Source organism: Argopecten irradians, chromosome 8 (genome assembly GCF_041381155.1).
Source record: "Argopecten irradians isolate NY chromosome 8, Ai_NY, whole genome shotgun sequence".
Taxonomy (NCBI): Eukaryota; Metazoa; Mollusca; class Bivalvia; order Pectinida; family Pectinidae; genus Argopecten; species Argopecten irradians.
The window spans coordinates 32,428,840-32,449,413 of NC_091141.1; the positions used below are offsets into that span (position 1 = coordinate 32,428,840).

The 20,574-nt window shown below is 32.2% G+C and overlaps 2 protein-coding genes across 14 annotated transcripts in view; one reads left to right on the plus strand and one right to left on the minus strand.

Moving 5' to 3' along the window:
* Nucleotides 1-813: 813 nt before the first annotated feature.
* LOC138330121 (BET1 homolog) lies at nucleotides 814-10,460 on the minus strand. The gene is made up of 4 exons (XM_069277497.1): nucleotides 10,242-10,460; nucleotides 8,241-8,338; nucleotides 5,620-5,676; nucleotides 814-2,518 (listed from the first exon to the last, which is right to left on the minus strand). The coding sequence occupies exons 1-4, from the start codon at nucleotides 10,258-10,260 to the stop codon at nucleotides 2,363-2,365; spliced, it is 330 nt and encodes a 109-aa protein (XP_069133598.1). The 5' UTR covers nucleotides 10,261-10,460; the 3' UTR covers nucleotides 814-2,362.
* A 5,228-nt stretch (nucleotides 10,461-15,688) lies between these two features.
* LOC138330122 (epidermal growth factor receptor kinase substrate 8-like) overlaps nucleotides 15,689-20,574 on the plus strand; it is a 68,432-nt gene continuing 63,546 nt past the window's right edge. For 10 of the 13 annotated variants that reach the window (XM_069277504.1, XM_069277498.1, XM_069277507.1 and 7 more), the window contains exon 1: nucleotides 15,689-15,837. The gene's annotated coding sequence lies outside the window, so the exon portion shown is untranslated. Of the gene's footprint in view, nucleotides 15,838-19,345; nucleotides 19,481-20,574 lie in introns of those variants that run through there. The other 3 variants (XM_069277499.1, XM_069277503.1, XM_069277510.1) reach the window with 2 other exon arrangements.

Here is a 20,574-nt window from a genome sequence, read left to right on the forward strand (position 1 = left end):
TTCATCGGACACTTGCTATTGGGACACGGTTGGTTCTGAGAAGCATCGAAGGTACGATGTCTATTTCAATTCCCAGGTACGAAGTCGATTTCAATTCCAAGGTACATAAGTCGGTTTCAATTCCCATGTACAAAGTCAATTTCAATTCCCATGTACGGTGTCGATTTCAATTCCCAGGTACGAAGTTAATTTTCTCATTAGATTCATTACCTCCTTAAAAACCCTCCTAGATGATGGTACCTTCTGCTCGGCATTCTCCAGATATATTTTGACCGTAAAGCAGTTCATCAATATTAGGTATTTCTATGACGATTCTATGTGTAGGTCGAAACATTCTTTCTTTGGTAAGATCAAAACATCTAGATTGATTTTTGGCTGCAGCTTTGATTTCTTCTTTTATTGTATCAGTGTTAGACGATGTCGTCCGAAGTTGCAATGTTTTTGTTATAGTAATTTTTCCCAAAAGTACTAGAAGTAAAGGGATATTTCTTTAAAATTTCATGTAGGTTCCCTTTAGGCCCTAGTTGTGTAAATTGCATTTTCGGACCAATCGAACAACGAACTGCCCGACGGGATAGTTTGAAGTCTGTTACTGCTATTTCTCGGAAATCCCAGAGTGGGTCTAGGCCAATTATTAATAAGCTCCCCTTGGGCTTATAATGTTCATATTTCATTTGGAGACATATCGGACAAAATGATGGCTGACGGGCAGCTTCCATGTAGTTTTGGGGGATTGTTTGCTTTGTTTTGTTTTGGCGATTTTTAAAGTCGACTTACATTTTTTTATTATCTTTCTTGAGACAAAGCACAAAATGTCATGGCACAGTATTTTTTTATTCAAACTTAACAAAATATTTTAAATCGCATAGTTTCACACACAATTTGAAATTCATTCTTGCAGTCATTTAAGTCTAAAACATATCCATTTTCTTTTCTACAGAACAAGAAAAAAGACCACACACTCTTCCCTTCCTCATATTTCTTTTTCTTTCGTACAGCAATCTTTTTATCCATTCACCCATCCCCTAATTTAATTCCAGATTGTACTTTATCCAAACTTTGTACATCCATGCATCTGGATATTAGGTCAACGTAATGCAAAAAGGGAACATTTCTATATTAAAATGGGATATACACACTCACACATTAGCGACCATATCACCCAAAGCATGTGCATCATGACCTCACAAGACAAAAACACATTAACCAACTGACATCCATTTCCTAAAATGTCAAATATAGTCCTTGTCTTCTGAACTTTCCAATATACAGTTAACTATGGCTGATTAAGTATTCTATTAGTTAAAGATGCTCCACCGCTGACAAATGGTATTTTTTCACTATTGAAAACAGGAGCAGACGATTAAGTATTTTTCTTCAGTTACAAAAGTTACTTACTTTACACCATTACCACCATTGAAAAGTTTGAGCTTCTAATTTTACTTCAAGTTAAAAATATGAAAAATAATTAATTGAATCCCGAAAAAATTCCGTACCACTATATCCTATATGGAATGAACTACTGAATGCGCATGTACCAAAAGCAAAGTAATTTATTTTATATTATTTTTTGTGTTAATTAGACATAAATATACATGATTAAACACCAATTATTGTTCAAATGATGAATATCATTTATGCTCTGTCGGCGGTTGAGCATCTTTTTTAACAATTTTTTAGTGACAACCAAGTGTTCCTTAAGCTTCCTCCCTTTAGGCAGTCAGACACAGACTTCAAACAGATATTTCTGCTCCAAACCGACATGATTCGGCAACAATTTTGACAAACAAAATACTACTTGAAAAAATATCTCCATATATTGCTTGTAATTAACTAATTACATTATGTCCTCTTTGTTTTTACCAGAAATTTTCAAAAATACAAGATCACATTTTTGTCATTTTAACCATATCCTTATTATTGCATGACCAGTATTCCTATTTTTTGGTCTGAATCTAAAAAAGATCCAAAAATCCAAGGTAATTAAGCTAAATTCTAGCCATAAATTAATTTCAGGCAAAAACAGAAGTTGTTTTCAATAAACGTGATTTAAATGGAATCTGAACAACAGGGTAAGGGGAGATAACTATAATAACATTAGGTCAGTTTTGTACATAAATCATCCAAAATGTGTACTTCAACTCATTCACCCCTGAAGACAAGTTTGGACTCTTCTAAATCAAAGGCTAGACCAGTCCATTTTTATATATCAGGGGTAAATGAGATAATATGAAATGTCCCGAGTTCATCATGCTTGATTTCTAGAGGTTCAATCACTAATGCTTTTTTTACAGAGCGTGGAAATCAAGGATGATACTCAACTGTAGTCGTGTTTCATTCCGCTACGTTGTGAAGACGGTTATCACCGAAACCTGACGATGATCCAACAAACAAACAGTACAAATAAGATGAACATAAACATGTAGCACCATAGTGTGGGGCCGCCTTTACTAGCGATGTCTTTTAAACGACCCATCGTCGACTGTAATAATCCACTGCTCTTATTGAAGTCGTCATCCTGATTAAAACAAAATACAGAGATTGTTCTTTATAATACTATTGATTTAAAACAGAGATGATTTGATTTAATACAGAGATTGTTCTATATAATACAATGGATTTAAAACAGAGATGATTTGATTTAATACAGAGATTGTTCTATATAATACAATGGATTTAAAACAGAGATGATTTGATTTAATACAGAGATTGTTCTATATAATACAATGGATTTAAAACAGAGATGATTTGATTTAATACAGAGATGAACTAATTTAATATAGAGATGATTTGATTTAATACAGAGATTGTTCTATATAATACTATTGATTTAAAACAGAGATGATTTGATTTAATACAGAGATTGTTCTATATAATACAATGGATTTAAAACAGAGATGATTTGATTTAATACAGAGATTGTTCTATATAATACAATGGATTTAAAACAGAGATGATTTGATTTAATACAGAGATTGTTCTATATAATACAATGGATTTAAAACAGAGATGATTTGATTTAATACAGAGATTGTTCTATATAATACAATGGATTTAAAACAGAGATGATTTGATTTAATACAGAGATTGTTCTATATAATATAATGGATTTAAAACAGAGATGATTTGATTTAATACAGAGATTGTTGTATATAATACAATGGATTTAAAACAGAGATGATTTAATTTAATACAGAGATTGTCCTATATAATACAATGGATTTAAAACAGAGATGATTTGATTTAATACAGAGATTGTCCTATATAATATAATGGATTTAAAACAGAGATGATTTGATTTAATACAGAGATTGTTGTATATAATATAATGGATTTAAAAACAGAGATGATTTGATTTAATACAGAGATTGTTCTATATAATATAATGGATTTAAAACAGAGATGATTTGATTTAATTCAGAGATTGTTCTATATAATATAATGGATTTAAAACAGAATGATTTGATTTAATACAGAGATTGTTCTATATAATATAATGGATTTAAAACAGAGATGATTTGATTTAATTCAGAGATTGTTCTATATAATATAATGGATTTAAAACAGAGATGATTTGATTTAATACAGAGATTGTTGTATATAATACAATGGATTTAAAACAGAGATGATTTGATTTAATACAGAGATTGTCCTATATAATACAATGGATTTAAAACAGAGATGATTTGATTTAATACAGAGATTGTTCTATATAATATAATGGATTTAAAACAGAGATGATTTGATTTAATACAGAGATTGTTCTATATAATACAATGGATTTAAAACAGAGATGATTTGATTTAATACAGAGATTGTCCTATATAATACAATGGATTTAAAACAGAGATGATTTAATTTAATACAGAGATTGTTCCTATATAATACTATTGATTTAAAACAGAGATGATTTGATTTAATACAGAGATTGTCCTATATAATACAATGGATTTAAAAACAGAGATGATTTGATTTAATACAGAGATTGTCCTATATAATACAATGGATTTAAAACAGAGATGATTTGATTTAATACAGAGATTGTCCTATATAATACAATGGATTTAAAACAGAGATGATTTATTTAATACAGAGATTGTCCTATATAATACAATGGATTTAAAACAGAGATGATTTAATTTAATACAGAGATTGTCCTATATAATACAATGGATTTAAAACAGAGATGATTTGATTTAATACAGAGATTGTTCTATATAATATAATGGATTTAAAACAGAGATGATTTGATTTAATACAGAGATTGTTCTATATAATACAATGGATTTAAAACAGAGATGATTTGATTTAATACAGAGATTGTTCTATATAATACAATGGATTTAAAACAGAGATGATTTGATTTAATACAGAGATTGTCCTATATAATATAATGGATTTAAAACAGAGATGATTTAATTTAATACAGAAATGAACTAATTTAATATAGAGATGATTTGGTTTAATACAGAGATGATTAAATTTAATACAAACATGATTTGATTTAATATAGAAATGATTTCTTTTAATAAATAGATGATTCTGTTTAATACAGAGATGATCTAATTTAATTTAATACAGAGATGATTTTATTTAAAGGGACAATTCAATCTAAGAGAACATTAAAATTTGTACATATATCAGGAAAAACCCGTTCTTATGGAAATCAGATCAGTCAGTTTTACTGTGATAAAAAAGCCCATGGTGGTGAAATGCTATTGAAACTTTCAAACTCGCTCGCTGTCCGCCATTACATATTGTGGTCGAACATCTTGTATGCCGAACCCTGTCCCTTGTTCATAGAGTAATGCAACTTTTGTCTAGAACTGTTCAAATCGCTCTGACAGTAGTGTGTTTACCTTATCAGGTGAATTGTCTTGCCTAAAAATCATTTTATTACCTTCTCAGTGGTTATGTAGTTCATTTGTTTAACGTGCGTGACTTTGGCTCGGGTATGTGTACAGCGTACAAATTGTACCTGCTTAATCGTATTGATCAACTATTTGTAATTACAATGGTATCAATTAAAATACTTAACAATAACGTGGAATTTGTCAATATATTGTGTTAAATGTTTTGTAAGAAATGTATCTAGAACAATACATTTATGCCATATTTTGCTTCTTGGTTATGTAAAAGAATTAACCTGAGTGAATTGTCCCTTTAAAACAAATATCATTTGATTCAATACAGAGGTCATTTGATTTAATACAGAGATCATTTGATTTAATACAGAGATCATTTGATTTAATACAGAAATCATTTGATTTAATACAGAGATGGTTTTTTTATCTTATTGATAAATGATAACATAATATCTATTTAATAAATTGTAATTTCTTGTCAAGACGTAAAATATCAACCGACAAAAATAAACCAAGCTTTCCAGTTTGATTTAAAAGCTTGGATGGATTATCTGAACGTTTTAAGTTGAATTGACAATTGTAACTGCATGTTGTAATTGATATTCTTAACATGATTTTTTGATTTTGTAATCAATTCCTTTTATTTGCTATCAAGGTATAAATAACTTTCCTTTAAAAGTGAATCAAAACAGCAATGAATGGCATGCTTAAATTGGATGGAAAAATTCTTTAAACATAATAAATCAGTACTCACCATTTCAGATAAAAACTTGTTCTGTTCACGTACTTCATTTCCCATATCAATTGTAAGCTGTTAAAACAAATACAAAATTGAAATTTCCGAGTCCATTAAATTAAAATCAATATACCATAGCTTATTCAACCCAATAAGTGCCTGTAATTGCCTCTCGGCTCCCACTATTTTAGGCCATAAAAATTACCACAAATGAAGACCGGGCAGAAATTATGAAAACTGTGTAAGTTTCCATATTGGCTTCTTTTGCAAACTGATTTATGGCTTACTTTGCTTATTTTTATGAAAGGCTTGTCCAAACTTGGTTCTAAAATGCCCCCTTATTTAATTGTTTCAAATTTTAAGTATCCTAGACACTTAATGTGTCGAATACAGTAAACAATTCTTGCTTTTCAGGTCAATATATAAAGCTCTTTGATAAGACAACTACACTGACCTCCAAAAGATCAGATTCACATGCAGTTTTACAAATATACATATTGGTATAGAAATATGTGAACATTTTTAATACAAACATCAGTATTGATCAACTTCTTTATTTTATCTAACTATTATTTGTGTTTTCAAGAGTTTACTCAGAGATATACTGCCAGCAAACTTTTACATATGTAACAGGACTTTGTGAGGGCAGTGTATCACAATTTCAGACAAATAAATTAGTTTATCATAACAACAGTACATCTGTAATCAATAACCCAGCTCGATAGCTACTATGCAAAGTGGCAGCTATCAATAATACAACAAAAACGAAAACAATGATTTTCCTAACGAGAAGCACCACTTAAAACAAATGAATTAAAGTTAAACCATTTCTTTTTAATGGCAAAGAAATTGAATAAGTCAATGAGTATAAATATTTGGGTACAAAATAATGTGACACCGGAAAATTTTTACTTGCTGTTAAGGAACTTTGCGCGAAAAGTATAAAGGTTTTATTCTCAATTAAACAATGCCTTAACGGAATAGCTGATATACCCATATGGTTATGAAAAAAGTTATTCAATTCCCTAGTAAGACCAGTTTTGACGTATAACTCTGAAATTTGGTATGCTGATTATCATAGCAAAATAGCAAATGCTAATAAATGAGCTAGCTCAAACAAGGCATTGTTTGACCCATTTTCCTTAATTGATAAATCACCATTCGAGCAAATTAGTTTGAAATTTTGCAAAATGGCTTTGGGCGTTGGAAAGTATGCATTGAATATAGCTTCCAGGGCTGAATTAGGACAGTTTACTTTAGATTGTTTCATAAATACACAAGCTTTATGCTATTTAAGAAGGATCTCACAAAAATACATCAACGTCCTGGTGAAAGAAGCACTGGCTGTCAGTAAAAATACACATGCAAATGGAACATATTCTTGGTTTTCCTATGTTTCTTTTCCTATGTTTCTAATATCATAAAGGAAAATCAGATTTCTTATAACATTGAAAATGCCAATCCTAGGAGGACGTTTAAACGTAATCTGAAACTATCATTCAAGAAATCGATACAAGGTACGTTATACATTCAAACCATTTTTTCAACTAAGATAAATAAGTCAGATAATAACAGTAAATTTTTTGTAGAGTAAATTTAAACAAAACTGTAAGGAAGAATCATATCTTTCTATTAAGGATTTTGAATTAAGAAAATTGCTTGCAAAGCTGCGAATTAGCAACCACAGTTTAGAAATCGAGGCGGGTAGGGTGAAAAAGATTCCCTGTCCTCTGCGGTTACGCAAATTTTGTCATGTAATTGAGGATGAAACCAACTTCATTTTTAAGTGTTCCATTAATTAACCACCATCTAACAGATTTTGAAAATTTGATACGACTCTTGTCGTCTAACGATCTAAAATTTCTGCAGGATTCAGGCCTATTTGTTTAAAAGTTATTTGAACTGAGGAAAGCTGGCTTGATAAATGTTTAAGTTGTTGTTTTGATCTACTTTGTGTTATATACATGTATGTTTTGCTATTGATCCCTTTGTATGGATGTAAGGAAGCAATAAAGTTGAATTGAAATTATTTTGTGCAGTCGAAACAATACAAACAGATTTAGATCCCCAGTACACTCAATCCGAATGAAATGTTAGGACATCATTGCATTATAAATTTTACAAAACGGGTTATAGAGATAAGTTAATCGCCCAGATATTGTAAACGTACTTATTTTAGTACATTATAGCACAAATGCAAAAAATATGTAAATTATGATTTACTAGTGTGGATATTAATTAGTGCAACTCGGTGTTCAATATAGGAAATAATTATTTTCATACAAATTTAGAGCTGTTCATGAATTAGTGCTTCAAGACATTGCTCCAAAGACAGTGCTTCAAATTGCTAAAATAAAACTATCGCCAAAATAAATAGAAATATGTTTAAGCGCCTACAAACTGTCCTACAGGTATTTACTTTCTCATACTAAGATTAGGCTTATTAAGTGATCGATCACGTCCATAAAAATAATTGGTTTGTTTCATTTTGTTTTTATGTCATATTAAATAACAGCCAGTGACCGAGTCATTTAAGGATGTACTAGACAGTGAAGGAAAGCCAAAGAACCCAGAGAAAAACACACTGGCATCCAAAATGATTGGTAAAATATGTGTGCAATAACTGAAGAAATACTCACAGACTTAAGAGCCTTCACTTTGCTTGACAACTGGTCCTCCATATGTTGATTTTCTGCCTCCAACATCTGTGCTGTTGGTTTATAAGGCTGTTCATTTGCTATAATTATAAGGCAAATAATGCATTGATAAATGTGTAGTCAACTTAAATTTGATGACAATTAAAAGTACCAGGTAAATGAGTGTTACCTTTCCATTATCAGTTAAAGATGTTCCATCACCGACAGAGCATAAGTGATATTCACCAATTTAACAATAATTGGTGTTTAATCATGTATATTTATATATCTAATTAACCCAAAAGAAATAATAAATAATTTATTTTGCTTTTGGTACATGCGCAATCAGTACTTTGTTCCATATAAGACATAGTGCTATGGAATTTTTTCGGGAAGCAATTAATAATTCTTAATATTTCTATCTAGAAGTAAAATTAGAAGATCAAACATTTTGATGATGTTGATACCAATGGTGTAAAGTAAGTAACTTTTGTAACCAAAGAAAAATACTAATTCGTCTGCTCCTGTTTTTTTATCGACAAAAAAAATTTATTTGTCAGCGGTGGAGCATCTTTAAGTCATAAGAACTTGGTTATCATTAATAATATGTGAATGAGCATCAAATACATACCATATTTATTCCAAGAAACATTCCATCTGTAATAGATGCCAAGACCCTTTACCTAATATCTTATTTTCATATTTCAATTATAAACCAACATTCATTGATGGCAGTATAGTATTAGGATAGACTTTGATAGGGTCATTTTTAGTCTGAATTTGATGTTCTATGTTCTATGAAACACCTCCTCTTTGAAAAATGACATGTCCAAAGAACTATGAAAAATTTTATTATGAACTACATGTAAGTAACTGTATAAGTATACAATGCCTAGTAATTAAATGGAACAGATTTTTCCCATTATCTGAATTTCAATATGGAGTTGTACTGTCAAAAGTGCAAGTTAAATGATTTTTTTTCTTTAATATTTTAACCAACTAAATTCTTTTATATAAAATGCTGCTTAAAGATGTTTCCACCACAGACAGACCATAAACGATACTCATCAAAGAACAAGCCTCAAACTTTACAATATTGGACGTGCCAGTTGCTCAAGAGAGTCATTGACTCGAAGTAAATAAGACATGTAGCTATCACTACAATGCTGAATCAATATTGTGAACACTATGGTTTCCATGATCTCTTGACGATTTAATACCAACAACTCAAATAATATTAGAATACAGATGATGGGAAATTTATAACGAATAGCGTCATGAATTTGCTCTAAATTATCAAAACAAAAGCAAGAAACCATACGATAACCCTCATAAAACCTTTGGAACCCTCATAAAATACAGGACATAAACTTGTTGGAGAGTGTGCAGAGGCGAGCAACAAAGCTGTTACCAGGGATGAAGGACATTGAATATGAAGACAGATTGAAGAGATTGAAGTTGCCATCACTGAAATATAGACGGGATCGTGGAGACATGATCGAGGTGTTTAAGATCGTACAAGGATTCTACGACATACAGGGTTCAACAGGTCTGGTTAAAATACATTCAAACAAGAGAACAAGAAGAAATTCATACTGTATGGAAAAGGCAAGATCACGGCTGGACATAAGAAAATATTCTTTTTCACAAAGGGTTGTAAATGACTGGAACTCGTTACCAGATGAAATTGTAAACTCACCAACAATCAACACTTTCGAAAATAGACTAGATAAATACTGGCAAATCAAAGGCAGGAGCTACACCACCAACACGAACAATAACCACACCATACCAACTGGGAGTGACAGAACTACACTTGCCCCGGGGGATCTGGATCTGAATATAGAGGCCTAAGGCCTGCGTTCAGTATCGACTAACTAAGACTAAGTAAGTAAGATAAGTCATAACCATACATGACCGGAAACTTTTGGTCGACACACTAAAAGCGTTATGAATGCCTTCTCTTTGAATTTCGATTGTTCTCCTCGTTTTCATATGCCTTACCCATATGTGCTCGCCTCATCTTTGATTATTGTATAATCGCTCTGTAATTTGTACAGCAAATCCTCTTGATATTTGTCAGGTATCCTTTCACACGTTATCGTCTTTTGACAAGCTGTCACAATTTGGACCGTGATGTGCTTTGCGTCATCGAAACACGTGTACAATAGATCACGGTCATGCGTGCGCTTTAACTTTTCACTCCAAGTAAAGAGACATAACTCGTCTAACCTTATATAGCTAGTAGTATAAAATGTGACTCAAAATCAAAGATTTTCATATAAATATCCTTGCTAAAGTTATAGATCTAGTCTTACCAGGACAAAAATTAATTGTAACAATTTTTTTCAGTATGTATTTGAATGATGTATACCTACAAAATTACAGACGTGATCATGTGGGTTTTCATAACCAAATGAAACCATACTGAAACACGCTATAAAATCCAGTGATCTTGGATATATTCATATTTTACATATACTTACCATTTTTCACCACACCAGTCAGGTTTTAGACATGACGACTTGCCTACAAACCAGCTTCTCTCTACCATGCACGATACATATTTCTCACATACCGTAATAATGATACAGACAAGAAAGTTTTATAATTTTTGATCGTGTGTGGCACAAAGATTTTCTCGGTTAATTATCTAGCTTTGAAATTCGAGATTCTCTTCTTTCATATTACCTATTAAAAAAAACAACCAAGCAAACAAAACGTTTTGATATCAATAGAAAATTTTCCAGTTTATCTCATATAAAGGCTGGAGTTCCACAGGGTTTCATACTTGGTCCCCTCCAGTTTCTTATATCAGTTAAAACTATTTGCAGGAGATATTTCTTCATTTGTTACAAAAAGTAATGATAGATTCCGCAAGAGTGTATATGCATGATTGAAGAAGTTGTAGGTAACTCTTAAACCTGTAGAAACTGAAGCTCGAGGCTTACTTATTCATCCTCAATTTCACCATGAATTAATACTATCATTATTGAAGTGCCTTCTCACACACATTTTGGATTCTGGAGATATGTATCAACTATTTCCTAAAATACATTTCGCCAAAATTACGTTCGGCGCCTTAGTTTGCAAACTTGGTACTTTACACTTATCACATATTATTCGCCCAATAGTAGAAAATGTCGACATTATATATACGGGATGGTCCAACACAACCCCAGTGTGATCATTTATCAAAAAAAAAAGGGTTCAACTAATTTAAAAGGTAACATGATCGTATTGGTAACTATTACCATCAAACAATAAGTGAAGTCAAACTGTGTTCTAGCTGAACAGGTTGGTTACCTCTTTAACGTAGATTGACGTGATCAACATAAAATAATTATGTTCCATAACATTGTTGATAGATCGGCCGATTAACAGATTTTTATCTGTTTTTTCTCTAATCTTTTATAATATAGTTACTTAATATAAGATACAGGAGGATGCTACGGATGGAGCCCTGCAAAACGCCAGTCTCTATATAAGACATGTCTCTTGTCGAATAAATGTATATAAAAATTCGTTCTTCATTCTTGCCTTCTGTAATTCCCTTCCAGTTCTGTTTAAATGGGACCCTTATCACCGCCACCTCTTCTACTATTCCGCCCGCATTTCGAATTTTGTATCCCATTCATTATTTTATACGTTTTCTGTGAAACTTAGAATAATAAATAACACCATGTATCTGACAGTCAAATTATGTGTTCAGTAATATACATAATTGATTTTACTACTGGATACTGATTGATTTAAGTGTTGAATCCTATTCAAATATTACAATTGAAATGTATGATGTCTTGGTGTCGATGTGGAAATCTTAATTGGTTTGCTTCTTTTTTCCTTTTTTTTAAAATAACCTTTCTCAATTTGATAAATGAATAATTTTGAAATATTCACTCATGGCCAGTAAGCATAAGTATTTGTTACCTAACTAAAACGATATTTTATTAAATAAAAACAATCAATATGTGGTCAACGTTCCAAATGAAATATTTACATCTCATTTTGTCTCGAAAATTTTAAGCTATATACATGTATATTATAAATACATTGGAATCACAACCATGGAACTTGTTTTTTTTTCAAATGTAATATATCATATTATCAATAGGCCTTTAACACATACACAGTAATCATGTATGCTTCTAACAAGACGGCCGAGAATAAATCCGTGTAGAATGGTAATTGTATGCATATTAATTGTGTTTATTGTTACGACAGGTAAAAGTGACTGCCAGGGAACGCAGTCAATTGAATATGCAGTCTTTTAGCTCAGATATTTCACAACCTTTATAACATTTAATCTGATGATTATGGGTAAACATAATATAATAACCATAATAGACCGAAACCTGTCTAATCTGACACCTGGTTTCCCTACATCCTATCTGTAACTGTCCCGTATACCCATGAGCAACAATTAACGCAACAATATCTGACTTTCCTACACTCTGAATAATCTGACCAAACAAGTTGCTCCCATGCGGTGTTGGATTAGACAGGTTTCACAGTATACCAGTGCAATGCTACCATATCAATCAGATATGGTTATTTTATCATGAATATAACATGCGCATGGTCGATTAAAAAAAAACCCACACAAGTAATATTTGAATTGTAGAGAAAACTCACCTTGCTTGTATGTACTTGATGTAAAGGTAAACGATGCACCTGTCCTTGTGCCAATAAATAGGTCACTTCAAACAGGCAATCATCTGAATCACAACTGGGTACATCCCTGAATGATGACCGGGTGGGAAATTTATCACTATCCGATAAGTTCAAAAACACTGTTGTACCACAAAGGTGTTAAACTAAATGATTGTGCATTCATCGCAACATTGTTAGTTCATCATTTGTTAGAGGTGAGTGAACACCTGTGCAATACCTGAAGCGGTATGTCCCATTTTTCTAAAAGGGTATGCAAGGTAGTGGGTAGTGGTATTAGGATAAATTCCTCAATCTGGCCATTATAAGAGAGAATGGATAGTACCTCGCCCTGCGGGCTCGGTACTATCCATTCTCGCTAATAATGGACAGGTTTTCGGAAATTATCCATTACGTAAAATGTCACATTACGTATTTTGAATCTCCTATATCCAAATAGATTGCTATGACTTATTGCATTGTTCGCATAATAAACAGCAAACACAGCAATATTCAACATTAATTACTAATTAGATATCTATTTCGGTGTGGAATTAAAGTACATTTATATGAATCACTAATTCATATGGATTCTTTCCCTTCCAAGGTTGACGTGACACATTATCTACAATTTACATTTTATCGTTTATTATAAGGAGATTTGAATGCGGTTATTTTTTTGTCTTACACTTGCCTTTGGTTATATTTATTTGATATGGCATACAATTATAAAATATCTATATGACATGACAAAACAAGAGATTGCTAATAAAAAGCAGAGCTAGTGAGGATTCGAACGCCAAACCTTTGGCACATGGTTGCAACACCCCAACTAAGTCGTTCTGAAATTTTAGCGGACATTGAATTAAAATAATATATCAAACACATGTTTTTTTGGGTTTTTTTTTTTCATTTTTCGGTACGAAAGCATGAGAGAACCGCATTTTGAGAACAGGATTTAAGTTCTTTTTCGTTACACTGAATAAAATGAGCCATATGCTATAAGTTGATCCTCCAATGTGCTACATGAAAACAGATTTTAGATTTTGGTTTTAGTTTAGCAACTCAAGAGTCCCGTTAAATATGATACTAAAGCAAGATAATTAATGAACATCCTCTTTTATTCGGGAGACTTAGAATGATAGCCGTGTTTGAACCTGCTGCATTTATCAATAAAATACTATTCATGATATCTTTTTACTTAATGTGCTCATCAAACATTGGCCATTAACAGCATGTCCAATCTAGACTTTTGTCATTAATTCTCCTGTTAGTAGCCATATGAATTTCTTCATTTTTATGTCTATCTCAAGGTCAGTTTAAGAATGGAACGTTTTTCAACGGCATATATACTCGATATGCGTGCTATCTAAATATATCAATGTGACCTATTAATAAAAATGAACGTCACTATTCATTTACATATGTAAACTGCTCATTAAAATGTGACATATAATTTGGACATAGTAACGACTGAATTGTTTCTGGTGACATATCCCACACCATCCTTCCTCTGGTATTTTAGCTATAAAGCACTTCTGAAAACCAAGAATCGGGTGGGTTTTAATTTGCATGTATTATATCACGAGTTAAAAATAAACGGTTTGATCCGTAATATTCTAGTTTTGTTAATGTGCATGTTGTACAGAATACACGACTCGAATTTTTTTAAGTATTTGATGCACAAAAATATTTGTAAAGCAATGTATTTTTGGGGGAAAACATGTTTTGTATACTAATGTATCGTGAACGTTAAAAGAGAATGAAAATGAATTTTGCTTCATAGAACGGGATTGAACGATCAAGACTTACAAACACACAGAAAATAATTTGAAATGTACAATATATAGAAAAAAATCCTTATTTTTATTATAATTTTCGGTGAAATTGGTTATATTGTTTACTTTAAAGCAGTATTTGTCTTAAACACCACCAGGTCACACAACTCATCCGAAATATAAAGATGCCGTCGACTGCCAAATGATTGGAATTTCTACTAAGACCAAGAGTGATATAGGCTAATTCGTAGCCAGTCTAGGTTGTCACTCGAAACAAAGCTCCCAAACCAGTACCTTATTATCCCATAGCACGCGCTAATGACCTCTTCGATATCCAAACTGACTACTCTCCTAACGGTATCACCACTGTGAATTGTTCGGCGATATATACTAGATATAACGGTTCATTAAAACGACATCTAGTATAAACTAGACAATATTCCATGAAGGAGTGATCACGTTTTAAGTTGTTTAAAACTAAAGTGTATCCCGGTAAACCTGATAATATTTATGATGTAATTGATAAAATTCATCCGAACATCCGGGTACTCTTTATAAAACAACACAACTTTTCACTTTCTATCTTATTGTTGCCTTTTCTGTTTGTCTTTTATCAAACGGACAGTAAAATTAATTGTAAAGCTGGATATGCGACACAAAGAATTACATTAGTATATTCATATTTTCATATTTTCACATCACTTGTAAAACACGTGGTAATGTTTACATTCCAACCTTTTTCGTCAGCCATTTTGTATATCATGTGATCAAATGCAAAACAAACTGGCTGTTCTCGCAATTTAGTTTACATAGGTGTGCCTCTGTCCCGTCTCAGTTATTATCTCATGTGGACGATTACAAGTTACATATATCATTTGGAAATAATTATTGGGTTAGTTTTAAATAATATCTCAAGTCTTATCTGCACTTATGGGAGATACTTTACGTCGGAATAATTCTTGACTTAAAATTCTAGGGGGGTGTTCAATATTGTAACAGCTGTATACAACCACTCCCAAGTCTAGGGGGGTGTTCAATATTGTAACAGCTGTATACAACCACTCCCAAGTGAAGAGCATACGATTACATTTATCGTGTGTTATCGGGATTGACACAGCTAAACTCATATCTCTGGATCTTTTCTGCCCACAGTAAGGATAAATAATTTCTAGGTAAGTTATTTTCACATACAAATGTCTGAAATATTCATTTTTAGGCTGTCAAGCGCATATGTTTTGGGGAGCAACCCGACATTTTCCGCCATGTTTGGTAAAGTTTACCGTGGCTCGTCAACTTTCATGTTTATTATTACAAATAAGACTGCGGTGTGATGTTGATAAATGCTTTTGTTGTGTGAGAGAGCTTCCTTATTAATTACTGTCAAAGTAATGATAAAATATCTTAACCTGCCTTGTCGCTTTCATGTTTTACCTGGTTAAAAAACACGTGTGTCATTTAATTTCATACAATCATTTGCACAGGTGTGTCCGGTGATGAAATGTGTTAAAATCGTGTTTGGGTGTGGGCCATGAATGTTTGCAGTTTCATATTAAACTGTTGTTAGATCCTCATGAGTTAATCTGTCTAGCTGTTTACATATTTACCTGCAGTGGTTAACTGTCATACCTGTTGAAATGTAGGTGCGTTTTTTTACCTACCATACATGTATTAAGTGTAAGGTGAAGTCATGCACTATTGAATTTGTAGTATCTGCAGTCACATTCCATTCATTCAGAAGTATTATTCTATAGATAACAGAGATGTCAAATTGATGTTGAGTGGTTAAAATGTCATAAGAATATTACAAATTATAGAAAGTATAATGATTTATAGATTTATATATGCATATGTAGCGGGGTTGGACTGGGTTGATCATCGGTGATCAGGTAGCTCAGTTGGTAGAGCACTCGGCTAGTGTTCGGAGGGTCTTGGGGTTGAATACCGGTCTGGCTACTACATTTTCTCCTCTCCTGTTACACATACTTCTGTACCTGTATAGAACCGACCTCATGCAATGTCATAATTCAGTGAATAAAGCTTCCTCTGTATTCTTTATTTCTTCAGATAATTTTACAAACCTGCACTAGGTACGCTAAAAGGGATCATAAAATTTACGTTAATGTATAAATAATACTGTACTAGAATCACCAATGCATGGAGTTCGATCTGTTGCACTGGCGATGGTCACAGGTAACCGCGTCCAAAGCTACTTGCACTCATTCCCCCCTTCTCCAATTCATTTAAACAGAGATTTTGTTTTCAATGGTACCACCATTTATGTTTAGCGAGTGTCCATATTTTGTTTTGGTCCAAATTTCGCCAGTTTTATGATATTTTGGTAACCAGGACATTAGGTCTGCAACAGAGTAAGAAATGGATATTTATCTTCATAACTATAAACAAATATTCAGACAATAAAATTTCCTTCTGCATCAGCAGTCAGACCCTTATTCCAATACCTTAAATCTAGAGGTAATGTTAACCCATCATACAAAAAATATATCATTCAATACTTTGTAACCAGTTGTATTTTGTAATAATATTGGGAGAGTTTTTATATAGACGGTTAATTATATCTCTTATACATGAACAATTAAAGATATACTTCACAAAAATCAAGTAAAAACGTCGAAATACTGACACCTGCTCTTTATACATTTGTTGATCGAGCTAGGTATTTATGAATTTGGTACTATGTGTAAACTACGTGATCATGTCTCTAGTCTAACTATAATTACAATAATGGATTTGTTTAATCAATGAATATACACACAGGCCATTCATTCATGTATATAGATATACAACCAGATCTAACTGACAATGAATTTTTACAGAAAAATGGATGGGATACTTAGGATGTTATCAGTTGTTTTATCCAAGTGATATGTGGCCATGGGGTTCAGATCTAGATATTAAACCAGCTTGATCATGTCACTTCAGCTAATTAAGTTGGACTTTTTCGATAATTCACGATAATGTTTGCCTGTTGTCAGTATAATGTGACTGGATGGGGTGTATCTTCACTCGGGTGTCTTCGGCGGCATGCTTCATTGATATATAGAACTATAAAAAGGGCAAGAGTTCCACTTAAGATACAAGAATTGAGACATAACATGAATATACTGCAGTCTCCCAAAACGCACAACACACACTTCATACACACTGGCGTGCACTGTGACACACCACATACATGGGAGGTCATCCTTCTATGACCCTGGATGTTAATAGGATTTTATAGTTAAATTTTGTAGAATTGTATCACAATGATGTTGAGTACTAGCTTGCATTTGTTGATCAAATACCAGGTAATGAGATTGTGATAGCATTGATCAGACCCCAGTTTTAGAATGACCTGGTCCAGAACGTTCTATTACACATATACAGGTTAGGTCTTTGGTATGTGATTGCCCGTAGCTTACAGAATCCTCATACGAAACTAGCTTTATAGTGAAAACAGCTAGTTGATCCAGCTCTTAGATGGGGATGTGAATTATTAATCCAATTGTACATGAATGTCTCATCAGATATCTATTATCAATTATCTATCAAGCTAATATATTGCCAAAGATAATTACGTTAATTAATTTAAACAAAGTACTAGTGGCCGCAGTAATTTATAGTGTGTATGTGTGTGTGAAAGTGTGGTTGTAAATTCAACTTAAAGTCATTGTATGTTTATGTATACAGTAAATAAAAGACAAACATTCTCCATGCTTAGTGAAGCATGACAATATGTGATTTAAAAAACAGGCGAGAGATATTGGCCTATATATCACAGGTATGTAATGAAGTACATACATTGTACTCCCATCATAGTAAATGATCAGGACAGATAAGTTATCTGACTCCTTTAAGTTTGACCTACTTAAGACAATATAATAATGCTAAATATGCATTAATTAGGCATATGATGATTTTAAAATAATTCGTTTTTTGTGAATTAAAAGTTCTGTATTGTCGTCAAAGATTAACAGGATGGTAAAATATACATTTATAATTTATACATTTAGTAAAATTTTGAGCAGGGTGTGTGCATGCATGCGCTCAGAATTCTTTATGAAGATACATGGACATGATACATGATGATTGATTCATTTCATGTTGTTTTGTAATTCCTTTAAATATGATCATGAGGCTATATAGCTATGTAGATATATAATTGTGCTGCTATATTTTTGAATATATTTATTGTTATCTACCTGAATTTGACAATCTTACTAGCAATTCAAAAGTATATACAATATATATATGTATTATGAAAATGTTTATAATTAGTTGGACATAAATCCACATAATTAATTACTTCAACTTACAGTTTCACACTGATAAAGATAGAATTGCTTATATAAATTTTTGAATTGTATTGTTTATATTTGTTTTCTTCGATCAATATGACAATTTTACCAGCAATAAACTTATATCATATGATTATCATTTTGTTCAGCGGGTACTTCAATTCACCTATTACTTATTTCTTTATATTATATATAATACAGTAATTGTATGTTAATTATCACAGATGTACATATATAAGTGTAATAATATACATGTATACCTACCTGCTATTATATTGTTACCTGACGTAAGACAGGTATATACCTGTAGATTAGCTATTCTGTCCTTCACACACGATGTATTTACGTAACAAGGAAGTAAAAATCTTCCACATGTAGGCCGAAAGTGGTCGCTTTGTAGATAAAGAATACACAACCTCACAACGATTGTACACACAGGTGCGAAGGTGAACACAAAATTGTGCAAGCTCTCCCAATGACAACCTTATAATGATTGTATTGTGATATACATCTTTAACAGGTAACATTGTCGTCTAAGGATTTGCCAGGCTTTAATGTTGGATATAGAGAGGTGTAACATGTACAGTATACTGTATACAGATGTCTGATACAATATCTTGTATTATATTGTATTTTCATAACGGGAATTTGGTTATAATGTAATGATTGCTTTATGACACTAACTATAAATCTCACTACCGTACTTGACCCATAATAAGCGCCCAGGGTGCTTTTAAAAAGTTTAAAAAATGAAGGGGTCGCTCAGTAGAGCCAAATTTGGACTATAGCCTTTCATAAAATTATTGCACCAAGTAAGTATAAGTCATAATTCAATTTGCAAAAAGTAAAACAATAAAGAAACTAAACTAAATATTTTCATTTATACTTTCAGTTTCAGTCTACATTTACAGGTTGAGGTCAGTGAAACTGTCGAAGCATCAAAAAGAGGAAGGGGCATTTATTGGGTCGAATATGGTGTCTTAGGTTCACAACTATTAATCAATTGCATACAGGCATATTAAAATATATAAAAAGTAAAACCTAATTCAATATATCATCTACAGTAGTCCGAAAAATGTTAAAACTACATATATGTATATATTATAGTAAAACTATTGACTAAATAATACTTAGATCTATGAAAAAACTTTTGAAATATTTTTAAAAGTATGTAAAAAAAAAAAAAAAATAAGGTTCTCCAGAAAAACTTGAATTTATAATTGCTTTTGCTGATTTGCCTCAATACTGCCTGCTGTGTTAGTAGCTGTTCCGAATACATATATAGTCTAGCTAGAAGATTCATGGAGTACATATATTTTATATTTGTTCGCTAACCTCCTGGCCACATTAATGCCCTTTGATGGGCATTAGATCTGTGTAGTTGTGTGTAGTGTCTAAATGAAGCTATAGGGAGCTGTCACATATAAAAGCTAACTCCCTTGGTAGTGTGATCTCACACTAGAACCCTGCCCCCTGGGCCACTTGTTATCTATATGGTTAATTACCTGGACTCACCTGTACACCTTGACACACCTGAGGCTTTGTAGCCAGGCTCAGTTATATGTCAGAGGCTGGAGCATGTAGTGTAGGCCTATTATCTGTTGGATATAAGGA